Here is a 13,650-nt window from a genome sequence, read left to right on the forward strand (position 1 = left end):
TCTGGAGGTAGGATTGTATTGCTATATACTTCCCTCTTAGAACTGCTTTTGCTGCATCCCATAGGTTTTGGATTGTCTTGTTTTCACTGTCATTTGTCTGTAGGTATTTTTTGATTTCCTCAGTGATCTCTTGGTTATTTAGTAACGTATTGTTTAGCCTCCATGTGTTTGTGTTTTTTACCTTTTTTTCTTTGTAATTGATTTCTAATCTCATAGCGTTGTGGTCAGAAAAGATGCTTGATATGATTTCAGTTGTCTTAAATTTACCGAGGCTTGATTTGTGACCCAGGATGTGGTCTATCCTGGAGAATGTTCCCTGCGCACTTGAGAAGAAAGTGTAATCTGCTGTTCTCGGATAGAATGTCCTATAAACATCAATTAAATCTGTCTGGTCTATTGTGTCACTTAAAGCTTGTGTTTCCTTATTAATTTTCTGTCTGGATTTTCTGTCCATTGGTGTAAGTGAGGTGTTAAGTTCCCCCACTATTATTGTGTTACTGTCAGTTTTCTCTTTTATAGCTGTTAGCATTTGCCTTATGTATTGAGGTGCTCCTTTGTTGGGTACATATATATTTATAATTGTTATATCTTCTTTTTGGATTAATCCTTTAATCATTAGGTAGTGGCCTTTCTTGTCTCTTGTAACATTCTTTATTTTAAAGTCTATTTTATCTGATATGAGTATTGCTACTCCAGCTTTCTTTTGATTTCCATTTGCATGGAATATCTTTTTCCATCCTCTCACTTGCAGTCTGTATGTGTCCCTAGGTCTGAAGTGGGTCTCTTGTAGACAGCATATATGTGGGTCTTGTGTTTGTATCCTTTCAGCAAGCCTGTGTCTTTTGGTTGGAGCATTTAATCCATTCATGTTTAAGGTAATTATCGATATATATGTTCCTGTTACCATGTTTTTAATTGTTTTGAGCTTTTTTTTGTAGGTTCTTTTCTTCTGTTGTGTTTCCCATTTAGAGAAGTTCCTTTAGCATTTGTTGTAGAGCTGGTTTGGTGGTGCTGGATTCTCTTAGCTTCTCCTTGTCTGTAAAGCTTTTGATTGTCTGAATGAGATCCTTGCCGGGTAGAGTAATCTTGGTTGTAGGTTCTTCCTTTTCATCACTTTAAATATATTGTTCCACTCCCTTCTGGCTTGTAGATTTTCTGCTGAGAAATCAGGTGTTAACTTTATGGGAGCTCCCTTGTATGTTATTTGTCGTTTTTCCCTTGTTGCTTTTAATAATTTTTCTTTGTCTTTAATTTTTGTCATTTCGACTACTATATGTCTTGACCTTTTTCTCCTTGGGTTTATCCTGCCTGGGACTCTCTGAGATTCCTGGACTTGGGTGGCTATTTCCTTTCCTATGTTAGGGAGTTTTCAACTGTAGTCTCTTCAAATATTTTCCTGGGTCCTTTGTCTCTCTCTTCTCCTTCTGAGACCCCTATAATGTGGATTTTGGTGCATTTAATGTTGTCCCAGAGGTCTCTTAGGCTGTCTTCATTTCTTTTCATTCCTTTTTCTTTATTCTGTTCAGCAGCAGTGAATTCCATCATTCTGTCTTCCAGGTCACTTATCCATTCTTCTGCCTCAGTTATTCTGCTATTGGTTCCTTCTAGTGTATTTTTCATTTCAGTTATTGTATTGTTCGTCTCTGTTTGTGTGTTCTTTAATTCTTCTAGGTGTTTGTTCTTTAACTCTTTGGGGTCTTTGTTAAACATTTCTTTCATCTTCTCCATCTTTGCCTCCATTCTTTTTCCGAGGTCCTGTATCATCTTCACTATCGTTATTCTGAATTCTTTTTCTGGAAGGTTGCCTATCTCCATTTCATTTAGTAGTTTTTCTGGGGTTTTATTTTGTTCCTTCATCTGGTGCATAGTCCTCTGCCCTTTTATTTTGTCTCTCTTTCTGTGAATATGGTTTTCATTCCACAGGCTGCAGGATTGTAGTTCTTTTTGCTTCTGCTGTCTGCCCTGTGGTGGATGAGGCTATCTCAGAGGCTTGTGCAAGCTTCCTGATGGGAGGGACTGGTGGTGGGTAGAGCTGGGTGTTACTTTGGTGGGCAGAGCTCAGTAAAACTTTAATCCGCTTGTCTGCTGATCGGTGATGCTGGGTTCCTCCCTGTTGGTTGTTTGACCTGAGGTGACCCAGCACTGGAGCCTACCTGGCTCTTTGGTGGGGCTAATGGCAGACTCCAGGAGGGTTCACCAAGGGGTACTTCCCAGAACTTCTGCTGCCAGTGTCCTTGTCCGCATGGTGAGTCACATCTGCCCCCTGCCTCTGCCGGAGACCCTCCAATACTAGCAGGTAGGTCTGGTTCAGTCTCCTATGGGGTCACTGCTCCTTCCCCCTGGGTCCTGGTGGGCACACTACTTTGTGTGCGCCCTCCAAGAGTGGAGTCTGTGTTTCCCCCAGTCCTGTCAGAGTCCTGCAATCAAATCCCGGTAGCCTTCAAAGTGTGATTCTCTAGGAATTCCTCCTCCCATTGCTGGACCCCCAGGTTGGGACGCCTGGCATGGGTCTCAGAACCTTCACTCCAGTGGGTGGACTTCTGTGGTATAAGTGTTCTCCAGTTTGTGAGTCACCCACCCAGTGGTTATGGAATTTGATTTTATTATGATTGTGCCCCTCCTACCGTCTCATTGCATCTTCTCCTTTGTCTTTGGTTGTGGGGTGTCTTTTTTGGTGAGTTCCAGTGTCTTCCTGTCGATGATTGTTCAGCAGTTAGTTGTGATTACGGTGCTCTCGCAAGAGGAATTCGCAAGACACAATTCTTGTCTTTTTTTTTTCTTTTCCTTTGTGCTTCCTCTAGTTTCACTTGTTCACAGGGTGCTTCATGCAGAGGCCTCACACCCAGCACTTCACATCAGTGACTAGTGAGAAATGGCTGATCTGACACCTCAGCTTGGCAGACTGGCAAACTGAATAATTTTTAAATATAAGTATGTTTCATTTGCTAAATTTGGCAACTCTAGCCCTATGCACTGTTTGTAGTGAGTCGGTGGTCAGCAGTTGTTCAGAGAATGAATTTATATTGGATTCTGATGTTGGCCTTATGAAGTTGGCAGGGTGTAGTAAGTATTTTCCTTCTTAGTTTTACAGGTTAAAAGAAATTGAGGTTCATGGACTTAAAATGCCTTCCCCAAGTTCACAAGTTACTAAATTGTTCAGTGTGACCCAGGAAAAATACTTATACTTCTGTAAAGCAGTTGCTTCTTTTCATAGGTTTTTCTAAGTCTGGACTAAAGAATTTTTATTTGTAGAATATATTCTGGAGGATGATTATTTTTATTGTCTTAACCCAAAGTAATATATATTACTTTGTTAAACTACCAGTTTTTAAGCTGTTTTATGGGAAACAAATGGAAAGAATTGTACTTAATTATATCTTAATGGAAATGATGAAATTTTTGAATCTTTTTTATACAGCAGAGGGAGACAATGTTAAAATACTGAAAATCTTTCTCTGGGTTACTGAGTCTTATTTAGTGATGACACTAAAAGGGAAAAATAGTAATTTACTTTTCATACGTTTGCAGGTGTCTTGAATCATTTCTGTGGTTGGAGAAAAGGGTGCATTTTGCTTGGGAAAATATGCCTGAAATTAGAGAGTCTGTAAAATCTGTGATTTAAAAGGGCTATTTCTTTGCCTTTTGAGAATCCTGTTTTCTTTCTCACCTTCAAATAAATATGCATGTTGTATATTTATGTATAACCATTGGTTAAGTGTTACTAATTCAAACAAAATATAATTTACAATGAAAAGAGGAAGAGGTAGTATCCTTAAGATACTGAAATAGCATTTCTTAACTAATTTTTTTTTGGGGGGGTGGGGGCCACACTGCTCAGCTTGCAGGATCTTAATTCCCTGACCAGGGATTGAACCTGGGCCCTGGCAGTGAAAGCGCTGAGTCCTAACCCCTGGACTGCCGGGGAATTCCCTTAATTAAATGTTTTACAGTGTAATATGTAATATGTTTTTCTTAGTCAGAATTCATATTTTTTTAGTACCTTTGATAGTTATTTCTATGTTGTACTGAATACCAGCTTACATATCTGCCTATTAATCCATTTTTTTATTAAACTGTAATGGTTCTTTTATTTCATTTTGTTAATATCATGAGAATATTCTCTTATCACAATCACAGGATTATAACTTCAGTAACAGCTATGCTGTGAAATATTCATTTTAAAGATTACTATTCACTCCCTGTAAGAAAAAATTAGTATTCTCAGAATCCTTTGGAGTAAATTTGCCCTTGTAGAAATGTTCTTGTGTTCCTATTTTTAGTCAAAGTAATTTTTTGTATTATATCAATATAAAATATGAAGGCTTTTAACTGAAATTGTGGGAAATAAAAATGTGTGTCTTAGAGACAAATAGCCCCCTTCTGCCTTCTTAACCCACTAACATTTGAGAAGTTTTAAAATTCCTTTTCTTGATATTCATAGAAGAATCTTAATTATGATATAATGGGGTTGGAGGTGTCCCGGCAGGTTACTACTGCTTTTTTAAACACACAGATGTGTGTGGGGTTTTGGATTATTGTTTTGTTATGCCTTTTTGATATGGTCGTGGTAATAGGGTTTTTTTTGTTGTTGTTGTTTTTTGTTTTTTTAAATAACTTTAGCTGCTGATATCCACAAATTGTAGAGCTGCCTTTTCTATTAATGTATATACATGTATTTTCAAAAGAAAAGGATTTTACTGTCCATACTGTCTGTAGATGTCTTGTTAAACTTATTCATTATGGGTATTTTTTTTTTATGCCCTTAGATGTTTTACAGCAAAGTATTTCATGATAGGCATTTACTGTAGCTTATTTAGCCAATGCCATGTTGTTTGACCTTTGGAGAATTACAGTAGGTAACTGTTTTGATTGCTGTGTATTATCCCATGTAATCCTCACAGTTAGTGCATGGTGTAGGTATTGTTATTATCTTTTTACAGGTATGGAAACTGAACCTAGAGATGTAAAATAATTTGCCCAGATTTTCAGCTAATTATAACAATGATGAAGATATTCATAATAGCATTCAGTTGTTATTTGCCAGACACAATGCTATATTGTTTTCATACGTGGTTTTATTTAATCCTCAAAAGAATCCTAAATGAGGTAGACCCTATTAACAAAGAGGCCTTTATAAAGCCAAAGCCCTAAGTCACAACCTGTTTCAACTGAGACATGCTGACCTGAACTTGAAATTATACTTAATCCATTCATTAAAAGAGGTGTACACAATAAACCACTTAAAACAGCTTTTTTAAAAGGTAAGAGGGGGGAGACTAATATTCTATGAATTCCTTTTTACACCTACTTCACTTTTAATGCTTATATATGCTTTTAAAAATGATTCTGACAGACACTTCTCAAATTACCACCAGTACAATTTCAGATATTTTTATTGGGACCATTAATCGGCCATTCTATTTTTATTTAAGTCAAAAGTAATTTAAAAGTTAACTTAAAACTTTGGTAGTTTATAACTAATGAGAACCTACTGTATAGCACAGAGAACTCTACTCAGTGCTCTGTGGTGACCTAAATGGGAAGGAATTCCAAAAAACAAAGGGATATATGAATATGTATAGCTGATTCATTTTGTTGTACAGTAGAAACGAACACAGCTTTGTAAAGCAACTGTACTCCAATTAAAAAAACAAAACAAAACAAAAAAACCTTTGGTAGTTTGCTTGAATGTTGCTCTCATATGCACAGGGAAGACTTTCAATGTGCCATAATATCCCAAAGCAGTATTCACAAACTACTAATAAGAATCCCTCCTCTGTTGGGTTGTCAGTTTTCAATATTATGTGTACTACCACCCACTTCTAAGGTCTCCTTTGCACAGCAGTTTAATTTTTTCCAATGAATGGAACTTCAGGTTTAAAGAAAAGCCATACTTCTAAAGGGTCATGGCATCCAGACACTACCTCCTTAAAAAGAGGTAAGTGACCTCCCACTTACTACTACAAATTTATTGTGTACACCTCTTTTAATGAATGGATTAAGTATAATTTCAAGTTCAGGTCAGCATGTCTCAGTTGAAACAGGTTGTGACTTAGGGCTTTGGCTTTATAAAGGCCTCTTTGTTCATAATGCACAATTATTTAGGTTATAGAGGCTTTCAGAGATGTGAGTGCCCTTCATGTGAAACAAGGGACTTTTTATAGATGGTGCTTAGCTCAGGAACACGTGTGAATATAGGGTGCCCCGTGGCAGAGGTTAGTTAAGGATAGTGTTGATGTACACGCTGTTTGTGAGGTCTTCATTTCTGGATGAGTTGAAAATTAAAGGAGCAAGATGCAGTTTTAAGTTTTAGTATAATGTTAGTAGTCCTTTTCAGTAACTATTTCTGTGTCATTGCCAGCTGTTGGATTTCTGACCCTTTTTGATAAATATCCCAGCAGTGACAGCTTAAAATAATCAGAGTACTTTCACTTAATACTGTGTATGAGAAGATATTGATAGTATTTTACTTTATAAATGTTAATCATAGTTCATTTTAGGGAATTCTGGAGATCCTTTTAAATGTTTGATTTTATTTATGTAGAACTTAAACATGTAAATTACATTAAAAATGCTGATTGTTTTGCCCCTTTTCTAGTGAGATTTGTTTCCTGTTTTTCTCATGAAAACATTTTTTGTTACATTTCTATGCACCTTAAGAAAATACCCTTCCATTCCATCACTTCATATCTGACTGAAAATATTGGCAGATTTCTTTTAGTGTTTTGTTAAAGTATTTTAAAATGCACATTTTAAGGATTCTCCCCCTAAATGCTGTTGGTAGAAAGATTACCAGTAATTGTTAATTTAAATGATTCATCCTCCCCAAAGGGGTCAAAGTACCAAAGTGTGACACAGTAGGCTTTTCTTTTTTTAAAGTCTGTCTTCTGGGTGTTTTTCTACTTACAAAAGTAGTAATTCTTTTCTTAGAAAAAGCATTAGAATATAAAATTCTAATTTGATTCTTAAACTATTTGCATAATAATTATAACTGTGTTTACCAGCACTGTAAGTGCTTATTTTTGCTAGGCTAAAAATGAGGGCGAGAGCATTATTTGAATAAGGAAAGCATAAGGTAAGTGCTATGTGAGTGTACCTTAGGGTTAAGGGTAGATTCTAAGGGACCAGCCTTGATTAGAGAGTTAAAAATGCTTTTAGGATGCTTTTAACATTTCATTTTAGTAAATGGCCTTAGTTTAGCCTTCAGAAGCTCCTCATAGTCTGTCTTACACCTTTTTTTCCATCTGTATTTTTCACTGCTCTAACACAAATCCTGCTGCCTGATGCAGTGTGTCCTTTCACACCTCACGGCTTCAGTTTTATGCAATTCCCTTTGCCTCTGGAGACCTAACCTTTCCACCATTGCAAATGCTCCTACCCCTCACAGCCCTTCAAGGTGCCCCGAAACCTTTCCTATTCACAGCCAGGTGTGAGCTCTCCTGAGCTTATAGAACATTTAGTTGCCTTTTGAGTAACTTTTTTTTCAAGTATTTCACATACTACTGAATGGTCAAGGATAATGCCTTTTTAGTATTTAAAAAATCCCTCACATTCCTGAAGACTATTTCTTGGTCACAGTAAGTGTTTGATGATTATTGAACGAATGATTGTAAAAATGTTAGCATAACTTGTGTTATCAAACCAGGTCCATTTACCCAGTGCATAGCAAGCCAAACACTGGGACAGGGGTTTGCAAAAGAGAAAGGGTTTGTTTGTGAGGCAGCCGAATGAGGAGATGGGAGAACAAATCTTGTATCTGCCTCACCAGAGGTGAGGGGCTTGGGATATTTATGGGATAAAGAAGCAAGGTGGTCTGAGGTGTGGGAAACGATGATGAAGTGAGGTCATCGGTGTTCTGTGTAGGCATATCTGAGTTACGTGCTTCTTCATGGGATGCATGTTCAGAAAATGGCGTTAGCATGAGTTGAGGGTGAAGATTTTTTGCCCTCTGATGTCAAAAGGTCATCCATGGGATACTCGAGATGGCCCAGTTGAGTGGTCAGTGGTCTTGACTGGTTTGAACTGGGCAAGAGTAGCTCCATGTTCCTGGAAAACAGTTACCATTACTATAATGCCCCATATATCAGAGGTGTTTTATATAGGGGATGGTTAAAGGAGTCTTGTGATATGTTGTTCAAGCTACATGGAACTTGGAGGGTATGCAATTTGCAAGAACAATTAAAGTGAGCTTAATCAGTGAAGGCAGGTTACAGGATGTTATTTATCAAGCAAGTTATAGTTTAAGGGATCTAACTGATGACTGCCCTCAGTTTCACTTGTATCATTTTTATACAAAGGAATGAATTTCTCTACTCTAAAACAGGTTAATGTACATGCAAATATAGTAATTCCTTTAGAACATGGTTTCTCAGTGGTGGGCACTGTTAACATTTGGGGCTGGATAATTCTTTGTCATGGGAGTTGCCCTGCATATTGTAGGATGTTTAGTACCCCTAGTCACTCCTCACTCCCACCTCAGTTGTGATGACCCAACAGTGTCTCCAGACATTGCCAGATTTCCCCTGAGGACAAAATTACCCCTGGTTGACAACACTGCTTTAGAAGAAGAAAAGCATATGGATTTCAAGACTCTTAATTGCAGTTTATAGTGTGTATGTATATTGTTTTTGAAGGGTAGCTTTTAAGTAGAAACAAAATGTTTCAAGTTTTTCGAATTTAACTTTGTATAGTTTAAGGAAACTGTTCGAGGACACTATTCTTATAAAACATTGATAAGTTAAAGAAATTGCATTTTTTCACTGTTTTGTGTATTTTACATTGAATAATAGATTTTATTTGGTGTTTCCTCCAGATTGAAATTAAAATGAAAAAGCCAGAGGCTGTGAGATGGGAAAAGCTAGAGGGGCAAGGAGATGTGCCTAACCCCAGACGGTTCATAACAGGTTTGTTTTCTGGCCTTGATGAGCTTTAAATTCATATTGTGTTATATAGTTGAAATTAAATAGTAATGAGTATTCTTTCTACTTTCATTATTTATGTTCCCAAGATACGATACATTGAATATAAGGAGGTTGCTCTGTAATGAAAACAGAGTATTTCTTATGATGGTTCTAACTTCTTAAACTGCATAAGAATACAGATAAATGGCAGCAAAAGCCCAGAGGGAATTGGGATTTATTGTTTATCATGTCAGTTTGTGACGTCAGTTGGGGGTTGTTTGCTTTTGTGTGTTGGCCTTTCCTATTTTTTCTTTCTGTGTTTTACGTGAATTAGTAGTTTACTCTGCCGATGTATTTCCTCCTCTTCTCCCCTCTTATTTATTCCTTCCTGTTTCTTCTAATTATGTCAACTCTAATTTCCTGGAATTTCAGGGCTTCACAGTGAAAAGTATCTAGCCCATTTCTCTCTCTCTCTCTGTCTATGTCTCTCTGTCTGTCTCTCTCTGTCTCTCATTTTTTGGCTGTGCTGGGTCTTCGTTGTGGTGTGCGGGCTTCTCTAGTTGTGTGGTTCAGTAGTTGTAGCACACAGACTTAGTTGTGACATGTGGGATCTTGGTTCCCCGACCAGGGATCAAACAGGCCCCCAGCATTGGGAGCGCCGAGTCTTAACCACTGGACCACCAAAGAAGTTCCCCATTTCAGTATATTTCTCTCTTTTTTTAATAAATTTATTTATTTATTTTTGGCTGTGTTGGGTCTTCGTTGCTGTGCGTGGACTTTCTCCAGTTGTGGCGAGCAGGGGCACTCTTCGTTGTGGTGCACGGGCTTCTCGTTGCGGCGGCGGCTTCTCTTGTTGTGGAGCACGGGCTTCAGTAGTTGTGGCTCGCGGGCTCTAGAGCGCAGGCTCAGTAGTTGTGGCACATGGGCTTAGTTGCTCCGCAGCATGTGGGATCTTCCCAGACCGGAGATCGAACCTGTGTCCCCTGCATTGGCAGGCAGATTCTTAACCATTGCACCACCAGGGAAGTCCCTCAGTATATTTCTAAGAGGTGGAGGCAAACAGCTAATGAAGGCCTAAGGCAAGCTTAGGGATAGAGTAGAAAACTAAGGTTGATTGCTTACCCTTTAAGGGGCAGACTACTTTATGTTGTGGTCAATTCTGAGCATAGGCAATAGGCACATAGGTAATTTTCTAATGGAATGATTAATCTGTATGACACACTTAGAACTACAGTCTAAGACTATATTCTATGGCAATGGCCTCATTAATGAATGGAGAGAAATTTCCTTTGATTAGAGATAATGTTCTGATTTGATGACTGAAAAGAGGTAACTCTAAGTTTCAGCTACTTTTAGATTTTTCACTGCTTTCTTCTATAACAGAAAATATAGTTTCCTTGTGGCACTTTGTAGAAGACACTAAGCCAACAGATCATTCATTTTTTTTTTTTTTAAATTATTTAAGGTTGGGGAATTGATGAGTGGTTTTCCTTTTTTTTTTTTTTTAATTTTATTTTTATTTATTTATTTATGGCTGTGTTGGGTCTTCGTTTCTGTGTGAGGGCTTTCTCTAATTGGCGGCAAGTGGGGGCCACTCTTCATCGTGGTGCGCGGGCCTCTCACTATCGCGGCCTCTCTTGTTGCGGAGCACAGGCTCCAGACGCGCAGGCTCAGTAATTGTGGCTCACGGGCCCAGTTGCTCCGCGGCATGTGGGATCTTCCCAGACCAGGGCTCGAACCCGTGTCCCCTGCATTGGCAGGCAGATTCTCAACCACTGCGCCACCAGGGAAGCCCAGATCATTCATTTTTAAATTTTATTTTGAAATAATTTTAGATTCTAATAGAAGTTGCAGAAATAATAGAGTTCCCATGTACCCTTCACCCAGTTTCCCTGGATGATAATATCGTAACTAACCTATAGCATGATTAACAAAGCCAGGGAATTGACACCAATAGACAATTTTTAAGAATTGAAATACTTCAAGTTGGTATATAAGCTATTTATTAAGCTTCCGCTTCCCACTTTGTGTGAAAGGTATAGTAAAGATGTTATGCGCTCTTCTTGGGACTGACTCCCAGATACTTTTGGATTGAGGTTTATATATAGCTTAAAGCATTTTTTAAAAGAAATATCAACACTTTAAATATAGTATATCACCTGAGTCTAACAGCAGCCCTGATAGTAGGTAGCTTAGTATTGTTCTTCCTATTTTACAGGCTCAGAAAGGTTAAGCAACTTGCCTAAGAGTACCTAGCAGTTTTCCTTGCCTGAGACTAAATCCAGCTCTTCAGAGTCTGGCTCTGGTTCTTCTACCCCATGTGTGATGCTGCTTGTTGCTGCATTTTTAACAATGGGAAGTCTCTGCTGACATGAGTATCTTTGCAGTTATTTGATATCAATATTATAGTGAATAAGCAAGGAAGTTAGGTTACCTGTCTCTCAGTAGTTCATCTACCAGATGAACTAACACTACAGGTGTTAACGTTTTTCTGAGATTAAAGATTTTTTGGTGTTACAGTTACAAACTCTAAACTCTGCCTTGGAGATTCAAGATGCTATTCCTCCTGACCTGTTATATTTTTGTAAGGAGTTAATATGCTTGTCAGATTTTTGACAAGCTGGAGACTGCAGATAAGGGCAAGTTGATTAACCTATCTGGGTCAGCTTTCTTATCTGTAAAATGGAGATTAGAACTGTGCTCCCATCTGGCGAATCAGCATTAGGATTAATTAAACCCATGTTTCCTAGGTTCTTAATTTACCATGGCACGCGTGTTTTTGTTTTCTTGGCTAGTAGTGAAAATGTACAGAAGATAGAGGAGATTACTTGTAGAGGAAGGGTAGATAAAATTTGGAAAACAGTATGCTTGCCCTGAATAAAACTGTGGTGTGCTGTGGTTTTGTTTTGTTGTGGGGTGGGGTGGGGGTGAGATGAGCAGGGAGGGAGTTGGTTTACAGATGAAGAGAAAGGATGGAAAAGCAGAATGAACAATTAGTAGTTTCTCAACTATTTTGAGAAAGGGCATAAATAGAGCTCTGTGCAGCAGTGCAAGAGGGACATTTAGACTAGCATTTATGTGTCCTAATATACTCATAGGGAAATTTTGAATCAGGTTTTTTTTAAAGCTCTATAGCTGTACTGTCCAGGGTAGTAGCCGCAAGCCACCTATACCTGTTGACCACTTGGAATATGACTAGTCTGGATTGAGATGTGCTCTAAATGTAAAATAACATACCACATTTTGAAGACTTAGTATGAAAAAAAGAATATAAAATATCTTAATATTTTTATATTGATTTCATGTTGACCTGATATTATTTTGCATGTATTAGGCTAAATAAAACATATTATTAGGATACATTTCACCTGATTCTTTTTAGTAATGTGGCTACTAGAAATTTTTAAATTATGTATGTGAGTCGCATTTGTGGCTTACATTATATTTCCATTGAATAGTGGACAGAACTGCTCTTACAGCTCTTAGGTAACCTATTTAGTTAGTTTTTAATTATTTGTGTGGGAAGATCTTGATTCCCTTGGTCTTTGGGGCAGCCTTGGCAGTGCCTGAGTCCCTGGGTTCGTTGCCTCTCTGGCTGCAGGCAGCCTCTGTTTATCCCAATGTGCCCTACAAATATTATTATTTTCTATGTGTGCATGATGTGGGCACTGAACTCTAGATCATCACATGTAGTATTTTTCAACATTCAGGAATTCTTTATTGTATTCTCCTACTGAAGTAATCTAATATTTTTAATGTGGGGAGAGGATGGCGTCCTAACTCACTGGCAGATGGCCTGGCAATTCATTACTTTTAGCTTATTTCTACTCTGAAAGATACAAGTACCTCAGGAGAAGCCACATTTTTAACATTTATTAAAACTGTTTAGAGAAATTTGTTAATGAAGCAACTTTTTAAAAAATTACTATTTTTAGAATTGTTTGTACTATCTTTGCACCTTTTTTGTAAACATAAAGTTTCCTGTATGCTTCTCACCCAGTTTCTCCTATCATTAACATGAAGGATCTGTTTTTTAATCTAATTTTGCATAATGTACCAAAAGTTTACACTTTGAGTTATTTTGCTCCAAAGAAATTCCCAGATTTTACATTATGCTAACTGGTTCAGTTTTTAGAAGTGTAAACGTTAATTATTGATTTATATGTCAGAAAGACATTTATTACAAACATGAAATTCAGTGACTTAACTATTTGCTAAGATGTTGTATACACCATGGTCGGAAAGTTACGTATGCTTGACATAATCACATGTTGATTAATCACTTTTGTCTTTTTTTACTCCATAGATGTAAAGATGATGTATCCATCATCATCTCATTATACAAGAAATTGGGATAAATTGGTTGGTGAGATCAAAGAAGAAGAAAAGAATGAGAAGTTGGAGGGAGATGCAGCTTTAAACAAATTATTTCAGCAGATCTATTCAGATGGTTCTGATGAAGTGAAACGTGCCATGAACAAATCATTTGTAAGAACATAAACTTTAAGAAAATCTATTGTAGTAGTAAATTACACAAATTAAAAAAAAATAAGTATGTAATTTGAGATCAGATTGCACGTACTATAGTTGGGAGACCATTTTGAATGGACTTGGTCTGAACATTTGTTCTTGCTCTAAACTTAGAGTAATTATTGAGGAAGTTGGGAACTTGTGGAGGTGAGAAACAAATGGTATATTCCAAATAAATTTTTTCATCAGGGAGTTAGAACTTGGAAGTCTTAAGAAATAC

At 37.5% G+C, this 13,650-nt stretch overlaps 1 protein-coding gene across 1 annotated transcript in view; it reads left to right on the forward strand.

The window, feature by feature from the left end:
* SUGT1 (SGT1 homolog, MIS12 kinetochore complex assembly cochaperone) overlaps window positions 1–13,650 on the forward strand; it is a 42,591-nt gene that overhangs the window by 19,371 nt on the left and 9,570 nt on the right. Inside the window, exons 11-12 of the mRNA XM_082365640.1 lie at window positions 8,813–8,903; window positions 13,207–13,388. Of these exons, the coding sequence (XP_082221766.1) occupies window positions 8,813–8,903; window positions 13,207–13,388 (273 nt within the window). The remainder of the gene's footprint in view (window positions 1–8,812; window positions 8,904–13,206; window positions 13,389–13,650) is intronic.

The sequence above is a fragment of the Balaenoptera borealis genome, assembly GCF_965194805.1.
Source record: "Balaenoptera borealis genome assembly, chromosome: 18".
NCBI lineage: Eukaryota > Metazoa > Chordata > Mammalia > Artiodactyla > Balaenopteridae > Balaenoptera > Balaenoptera borealis.